The 8,885-nt window shown below is 45.2% G+C and overlaps 1 protein-coding gene across 1 annotated transcript; it reads right to left on the bottom strand.

Moving 5' to 3' along the window:
• Positions 1 to 200: 200 nt before the first annotated feature.
• On the bottom strand, positions 201 to 1,885 carry LOC118508935 (lipase 1-like). Its single transcript, XM_036048844.1, has 3 exons — positions 1,781 to 1,885; positions 1,124 to 1,687; positions 201 to 1,053 (listed from the first exon to the last, which is right to left on the bottom strand). Exons 1-3 carry the CDS (start codon positions 1,883 to 1,885, stop codon positions 517 to 519), a joined length of 1,206 nt encoding a protein of 401 aa, XP_035904737.1. The 3' UTR covers positions 201 to 516.
• Positions 1,886 to 8,885: the final 7,000 nt, after the last annotated feature.

Here is an 8,885-nt window from a genome sequence, read left to right as displayed (position 1 = left end):
TGAGTGCTAGTTTCCTATATACGATTGCAACGTTCTACAGCGGATTTGTAATTTTCCTCTATTCATTTGAAACGTTCTGCAGTTTGATCCAAAGGTTACATTATATGGATCAAAATTCTGTAAGCTGTGGATTTTTAAAAATATTAGATGATGTTGACTGAATCATCTGACACATTCTACGGAAAGTGCTGGTTTAAACTTGTATATGAATTTTATAGCAAGATACATTGCAGGCAGATTGAAGCTGAAAACAAGTGAATTATTGCATATTTACTGAAAATATTTATTACATTTCAATTATTTTTTCCCTCAGTTTTATGGCATTTTTTTTCGGCACACTATACTCGCCTAAACTCAACACGACTTCCCAGGTCATTTACACGCCACTCGTGTCGCGCACCGCTTGCAATGTCACGGTTTTGCATGGCAATTTGATTACGGCGAAAAAACTGCGGGCCTTCGGTTGCTTGGCGCTCGCCCCCCGGGCAAAAGCCCACGGGGCGCCTTCACTGTACTTCACGCTTGCTCCACATTACCGATAATGCTATCGTACAGTGCGTCCTTGACGTCGCCCGCAAGCAGGAAGTCCATATGGTTGAAGGTTGCGTTCGGCAGCTGGTTCAGGGCCACCAGATTCGGTAGCCGACCAGCCAGCAGGCGCACATCGGTCGGGTGCGTTAGTTGGTCGGCAAGGCCGTAAAACACGACCACCGGCACGGTGACCTTGGTGAGGTCGTAGTCGGGCGGCATATCGCTACCGGCGTACCGGCGGCGGTTTTCCTCCGCCCCAAAGTCATACGGCCGGAAGTGACCGGAGATAACCTCCTGGCCGAAGTGTGCTACCTGCTTCAGCGAACAGCCGGCTGGCAAGTGGTGCATCAGCATCGGAAACCCGAGCTGGGAGATGTGATGGTACTTGTTGCCCGTCATCGTGTGCATCGCGTCCAGACAGAGGGCCCTGCTGTAAAAGTCCGGACAGAGCGCTTTGGCCAACCGGTTCATTTCCTCCGGGAATGGTTTCATTTCGTAGATACCGAAAGAATTGACAAATTGCTGGTGGAAGAATGGGAAACATATCAATGTGCAGATAGTAGGATTTCCATTTCCGTAATCATTCCCTTACCAGTGCTACCGTTTCATGCTGAGCCAAAAACCGTAGGAAAGGGTTCTGCAAATGGGTAAGAAAGACGGCCGGAGCAAGGGCCTGCATAAGCCGGAACTTCCGGTTATACTCGGGGCGCAGTGAGTTCAGTACGAAAAAGACGGTCGTACCCTGCGAGTGACCTACGTAGTGTAGCTGTGTCTGGCCCGTCTCGGCCAGCACGTGATCCACCATAGCGGGCAGGTCGTAGAAACCGATTTCGTGGAAAGAAAAGTCCCAAAATTCGCGTTCTTCCAGCGGTAGGTAGGTGTGGTTGCGACTGTACCGGTTGCCTCGTGCATTCCCAAGCCACACGTCATGCCCGCAGTCGGAAAACAAATAAGGAAGAGCTTCTTCCGGGCCGATTAGAATCCAGTCGGCCGAAGAACCCATCAAACCGTGCATGAGCAGAACGGGCAGTTTGCGCGGATCGGCTGGACCGGAGACGGGTGAAGCACGGATACGATGCAGCTCGACGATGTACCCATCCTCGGTAACGATGTTGTGCACTTCGCTAGCGTAACCGTACTTTTGCGTGATTTCAGGCTGGAATCGGATCGTGTAACGAAAGTAAACGATAAGCACACACAGGATAATTCGATTGAAAAGTTGAAAGAGGGGGGTAGGTTCTTGCTTCACCGTAGTAAGGACGGCATCTTCTTCACGGAAAACGATATCTCCGGAACTCCATGAAATGTACGCGCCAATTAGAAGAATTTGGACGCACGACGTACCCATCGCCATCGTGAACGGTAAGAACTGCAATAGATGCAGCGGACGTGTAATATATTTATATGGACTCCGAACAGATGCGGGTCACATTCTGAAGTTGTTCTCGGCAAGGTTCTATTCGGTTGGTTAAATGATTTACTCTTAAAGCTTTAAAGTCGTTCCTCATAATTGGCTGACAAAATGCACCCTCCACCGTGACAGCAAGGAAGATAACAATTAAAGGAATATTGGCGGGACCAATATTTGTGCAAGGGCAGCTTGAAGAAGGTTGTTGTTAGATATCAATGGATGTTAGTAAAACCTTACTCACTTAACAACCTCTACATTCTTCTGTTATCAATAACTATGTGACTGATGTAAGCAGGAAAACAAAGAGAACATCATATCATTTCTTCAATTGTTGAGTTCGCTCTGCAGTGGTTGTCGCAAAAAAAGGTTGGCACTTTATTATAAGAATTTAGATGAAACTTTGTAAAGTTGACAGAACGTAACAAACCAAAGGGGAGTTTTTTTGAAATTTGTTATCGATGAACGATTTGAAGCTTGTACGATCGTACTTTTGCTCTTAATAACAGCCTGCATTGAAGGCAGTTCTTGAACTAGACATATTGGGAAAAGCTTATAAAAATCAAAAATAATTTAAATGATGATTAAAACATTATATTCAAGTCTAAGGGCTAACGTTATAGAAAATTAGATGCAGCTTAAGACGTACGGATGTAGTATTTCCTGGTGGGTGTCACTTAAATTAAAGTCAAAGTTAAAGCGAGTAAATGTTGAACACTACATTAGCTTCCCGTGTTGTTGTTCTTGTTGGACAATTTTATTTACAACTCCAAGGGCTTAAGAGACGAATACAGTCTGACGATTAAAAGATTCTATAAGCTTATCAAACAGACTACCTCCAGGGACTCTAGTCCCTCGAGTCATCTACTCTATTGATGGATTTTTTTATGATGCGAATTTATCAGAAAGAAGCTATGTTTGCTGCTTACAAATTTATGTCTAAAGGATAGCGACTAGGAATGATAGGATAAAGATTGTGTGTTCAACTGACGATAGAATTGACTACTGTCGGTTAAGTTCTAATTAAAACAGCTTCTACCTGCTGTGTAAAATCAAGAACTTGTTTGTTGTCAATACATGCAGGGCTACAAGACGGATTGTTACTAGGGAATGTCAGCTTTCAATGATAGGGCAAGACAACCCAAATTTCTGAACATAGTTACGTTATACATTTAATAATAGCCGGAATAAGCGATTCTTAGCATATTAAAACCAAGCAGATGCTTGGGTCCCGAGGGTTCTAGGAGGCCCGTTCATATCAGCAGAGGCATACCTTCCTGTAAGCTGGCTGTTGGATCCTGATAGCCTCGATCATTTCAAGAGGAGTTCAGTAAGCGGCCACGTATAATTTCTTCACCTGAGCTCTGACTCTTCCAGTCAGCAGTTTCTAAGCGTAAGGGGCCCCCAATTTTTATCCTACTTGGTCCGGTTCGGTCCGGTGGCCGAGGCGACAGTGGTGCCGGTCTTCACGCTAGTCAGGACCGGTGTTTCAATGACAAACAGATCGCCTCCGTGTATACAGGACTAACTATCCAGCTAAGGGTAAAATCATGACACTGGAAGCCAGAAATGGCCGACCGAGCCTTTTAGAGGTTGTTGTTCCAAGGAAGAAGGGATAGTAGCACTTAACAATCGATGCAGGCAACACTTTGAACATACAAGAGTTTTCCCGAACCGTTTGTATTGCCGTTTAAGAAATTAAAAATGTTCTTTTTTATTAGAATTTATGGTTTAAATTAATAAAAAAAAAACATTAAAAATCGAACAACATTTCTAGGTGCTTCGTCGTTCAAAGTGTAAAAAATTACCTAATGCCTATTTTGGTTTTAGTGTTTGAGTTCCTCTTCCGCATATGTTCCTTGGCGAACCTCTGTTAAATCCTACCCTACAAGCTTCTGAATATTGAACGAAACACATGCAGCCACACATCACATGGCGTTGAAAAGTTATGTTCCCACATGTTCGAACCTTTAAGCAGCGGCCACCTTTCGTCCGCGATCCCGCTCCCGCGGACCTTTCGTCCGCGATCCCAACCAACGAGCGGGGGCAGGTGATCCATCATCATCACTCCCATCCGACCCGTCAGGCCGGAACCGGGGCAAAACAGTGTCGGCCCTTCAACGGCCGACAGCTTCTGGTCTGGGCAACCTGTCACCTACTCACCACGGTATCACCTGCAAGGGTCAGCTGTTTCCTCGCCCGCTCGGCTAAACCGAAAACTACAAAACTTTCATCCTAATCTTCTAGTTCGATGTGATTGATAAGGTTTGTGGCGTTGTGGTGTGGGGCGACCTGGAACGATGCCACGAAACGAACCCTAGCGCTGACATCCGGGTTTTTCGGTTCCGGTAGCCAACTTTAGCAGCTATCTCTACCGGAGGCAGGATTGCCGAGGCGAGATTTCGGGAGAATATAATTAAATCAATGCCAATTAACGCTCAAGCTTGAAGAAGCCCGGTGGGTTCGTCCCTTTTGGGAATGGAACATGGCGTGGCATTCATAGCCACCGGTTCACAGGCTTATCAGGGCCGGGTTAACGCTTCTAATCGAATTAATCACAGAACACTCACTGTTTGTATGGCGGCCAGGAATTGTGCCAACGTGTCTATTTGAAGTGTACGATACGCGCTATCGGGGGTAGGGATTGGAATATTTGAAACAGCTTCAGTCGGCGGTTAGGTTTTTAGAATTCTTAAATTTATTCCGACAACCGAATCGGAAAGTAGGCACCTCAAGGCACGCGCGTGCCTCTTCCTAGCTTTGCTGATTGGTTGGTACGGATTCGGAGGTTGCTGTGTTCTTTCTGCTCCTAAGCAGATAAACCAATTGCGGTCAGTCTTGGGTAACGTGTTTCATCTAATCTACGTTTCGCGACGTCTCAGAATGACCGGTTACGGTGTTCCCCAATTCTACGATCCACGGGGCTGGCCACGGGAATTTGTTGATTTATCTAAATGTGATTGTGCTCGTCTCTTTATTTTAATTTACAACCAATTTAAGCGCACCGTTGCGTATCTGGCCGTTGCTGGGCGTTGTCGACGGTTTATGTTGTAATTTTTTGGAACCAAACTGAATCGCTGCTGGGCGGTTGAAGAAGTGAAAAAAATAAACACTATTCCAAACCTGTCCGTGAACGGTGGATCATCACCGTTCGGTGTGTATTTGCGTGCCAGCGGTTTTTGTCTAACCGAAAAAAATGCGACGTCGACCATATGTATCCCAAACCCAGCCGTCCCTGCCACTTGACGGATGACCGGACCCGGGGCAGTGTGTGATCCGCGACCCGCGCACTCTGTTTTGATCCGTTCACTGGTGTTAGGTTGAGTAATGAAGGGGTTTTGGCCAGGGGACTATCTGCGATACATATCTGTAGCGTGAAATTTCCGCATTTCTAGCCAGCGTTTTCAGCTGCTCCGTTTTACAGCACATGCTGTTGGGTGTAGCGTTCTTGTTTGTTGGGACGGATGGGGAGCGAAACAGGACGAGCAGGGGACGCTTCACTATGCGTGGACACTCTCCTCCGGCGCTCCCCGTCACAGGTGCTGACGGTAGGTTGGCTTCCCACCGGACAATGATATTGATCTACCAGTTCAGTTACGCACGCTGGACTTGAAGCGTTGTTCTTTATTTTCTTTTTCGGGACAGCTTTTCGGGTCTCCACCATTGGACCGATGTCGATTGTCCTACTCCTTTTGCTCGGTTGGGGCAACAATACACAACAGCAACAGTGGCAGGGTGTTTGTGGGTACGTGCGTGTGCTTTAGATACTTAGTTGCTCGGGGAAAATTGATGCTTTTTCTAGGCGGACCCACGTTTTCCGTGGCTAAACAATGCATAAAAACGGGAACTAACACAACAGCGAATAAAAAAAAAAGAAACCCCGACAGAAGAAATACTGAACGAACGGGCTTTTAAGCCCACAAAAGCCACGACTCGCTGACGAATGGGTTTTTGTATTATTTGTTTTCTGTGCGCGCGTGTGGCTGTTTGTTGGTTGGGTTGGGGATAATTATTTTAACTCCAATTTCGACTGCGGCAAATGGGCAAATGGCGTTGATTTTCACAAGCAATTTTGTGCGTATGGCCGCTTGTTTTGTCAAACAGTTGGTGGGTGGAGTTGGGTTTGGCGCTGTAGGAAGGAAACGTAATTTGGATGTAATGGAATGGTTGATACTATATTTAAAATTGAATTTAATGTTGTTAGGTGACATGCTGGAGCAAAGTGGGGATTGTTTGGCTAAAGATGAGTTTTGGGATAAGTTTTGTTCGAGTTCGGGATAAAAGCATTCATTATTACATTTACTGATATTTCCGTTACATGTTTGTCGTTGGGCTTGAGGGCGTCGTTTCACTGCTTTTTGAAGTAGAGAGCTCATGTTATAGGAAATTCGAATGCTTCACTGGCTAGTTTTAGTTTTTGGGGGAAAACTATTTTATATGTGCTCCATGGACATGGCATGGACTCTTCGAAACGTTGAAAAGGTCCTCGAAATGACGATGCGTTCCTTGGTCCTCCACGTGTTTTAAGAAGTATAATTGATCAGGTTATAGAATATTATTCGTAGAACTTCTGAAAGCATCTAGAAGTCATTAGTATGGTACTTAAAGATTCAGCTGGAAAAGTTGTATTTTTCGAAAACTTTATCAAGGACAGCAGAGTTTAGGAGCAAAAGAGAGAAGGCATGGTGAATTGGATGTAGTGGCGTGTTAGTTGGTAGACGTAGTGGGTTTCGTTGTCCTGACGGCATCGCTGTTAACATTTTGACGGACGCTAATATCACTGGGGTGTGATGACAAAAATATCTAGACCATCAAAGTGTGAAAGGAACTTGTATGTTTTTTTCTGATCGTTAAGAGTCCTTGTGTCTGAAGAATATTACCGTCGAACACTTGTGATTCAAGGACCTTTCATCTATCAATAGACCTCGTGTATCAAGCAACTTCTTCGTTTAAAGGAGCTTGATGTTCAAGGGAATCTATCGCTTTACGAAGTTTGTAGAAGAAGATCTGATAGGCTATTCTAACAGGTTCCAGGTGCACTACAAAGTTTTACGTTGACTCGCCCTACGCTACAGGTCTGTACTGAAGTTTTGATATGTCACTGCCTCGATGCGTCCACCAGTAAGGGTTGCTATTTAAAGGATTCTTCAACAGGATAGGACCATTTTGTGAATGTAGCGTCTAATGAAATTGTTAATATATTCGTTTGTTCTCCTTGGGTTGCTTAGCGACCTGCTTACCGGATACGGTCCGGATGGCATTCGATACCCAATCCAGATATGTGAAAGCTTCCATATTTAGCCAGTTGAATATAGGTTAGCTATTTAAAATTAAATTATCTTACTAATGCTTTTCAAATGTTGTAGGTTTGAGATACTCGCAAAGAGACACACAGAGACGTCTGGCTCGGCTCAGGTCAGAGTTATTTAAGTTCCAAAATAGCATAAGGTCCTGTCCAATTTTTTTGTGTCTATTTATATTCCGAACATCAACATCAAATCCACATTTTTATGATAACATCAACGAAATGAGGCTCGTTCCAGGTCAAAACTCAACTTAAATTCGCCAACAATTATTTGCAAATATCATACAAACAACTGTAACTTCTACCACGCTAAGTTAATTCAAATGTGCTATCAAAGCGATTAAACAAGTTGGCCAAAAAATGTCAGAGCAGGAAATCAGAGGCTAAACCAGGACTGGCACAGGTATTCAGTGCCACTGTCAAGCTTTTATCAGCGATTTTCCATCACCCGTGCGAACTAATTTGATGTTACGCGCTACGCATTTCGATTTCGCTCCGGTGAATCCATCAACCGACACGAAGGTTGCGCCAAACGTTTGGCGAACGCGATTGAGTCAAAAATTTAATAAAAAAGACGAGAAAAATAAACAGCCTTTGCACGTTGCCCAAGCATCATCCATCGTTAAATCGTACCAAAAATTGGTAATAGTTGGACCCAGGACGGCACACACAGTCCAGCTTGAAACTGGTCGCCAGACACAAAAAAAGGCAGTGCCCGTGAACGTGAGCCTGACGAGGGCCAAATCCCTTTACCGTGCCAGCCGGAGCTGAAAGGGAAAACCATTAATAATCATTACAAAACAAACCCGACGCCCGAATCCTGGATGCCTCCTTTTTTGTCCCGGGTATCCAGGATTACTGCAAAGTTCGTCGTCCTGCTCGGGAACGCTCCGGTCCTGCTGCTCCAGCAAAACACAGCAGACGAATGGCGTCAATTAACACGAAAGCATTCATTAATCATCTCGTAAATCAATTATGATCTTCGACGGTTGATAAAATGCGAGACGGGTCGCGTCGACGCAAATAAAGGCCGGCCGGTGTGACAACAAGCCGAGCACCCGAGTGGATCCCCAACACTGATTGGGTACTAGGGGTGGGCAGGGTGTTTCCGGGAGAAGACACCTTGATGTGTCTCTTGCCAGGGATTGGGTTATGGATCCTTACTGTCAAGGGGATTTCGTTTGCAGCTCAAGTTATGAAACTTGATGCGTGCCTTCGATTCTGGTTCAATTCCACGGACGCAGCCGTGATGGGATCCGTCTCCTGGCCTGAAGTACTCAGGCCACGCCAGCTTCCTCTTTAGGACAATTTGTTCTTCAAATACTTCTCAAACTTTTTCAGCTCTTCTACCCATTCTCTTTATGTCCATCCCAACACTCCTTCCAATAGGTGCGTCCATCATTTAAAGGTCCTCGTCAGCTTTCGGTAGGCAGCGATATTGCAGGGCGATGCGGGCATTTGTTCAAACTATCTGCACCCGTTGCGCGGTACCTGATCCCGACCATCCGGCCAAGGTCCTAAATAAATATTCACAAATAAAAAGAGAAACACGAATACCAACAGGGGGGAAAAAACGGCCCAAGAACGGTATTCCTTTTGGATGATTTTTTTTCCTTTCTGTCCCACGTCTCTCGATCGCAT

This window comes from Anopheles stephensi, chromosome 3 (genome assembly GCF_013141755.1).
Source record: "Anopheles stephensi strain Indian chromosome 3, UCI_ANSTEP_V1.0, whole genome shotgun sequence".
NCBI classification, from domain to species: Eukaryota; Metazoa; Arthropoda; class Insecta; order Diptera; family Culicidae; genus Anopheles; species Anopheles stephensi.
The sequence above is the reverse complement of the archived record's forward strand: the minus strand, read 5'-3'. Positions and strand labels throughout refer to the sequence as shown.

What these genes read in the sequence shown, in the direction of transcription:
- LOC118508935 (XM_036048844.1), bottom strand. Translation starts at nt 1,885, where the DNA reads ATGGCGATGGGTACGTCGTGCGTCCAAATTCTTCTAATTGGCGCGTAC. An exon ending in AAGATGCCGTCCTTACTACG is followed by an intron (nt 1,688 to 1,780) that starts GTGAAGCAAGAA and finishes ATCCGATTCCAG; the next exon opens with CCTGAAATCACGCAAAAGTA. An exon ending in AGCATGAAACGGTAGCACTG is followed by an intron (nt 1,054 to 1,123) that starts GTAAGGGAATGA and finishes TTCTTCCACCAG; the next exon opens with CAATTTGTCAATTCTTTCGG.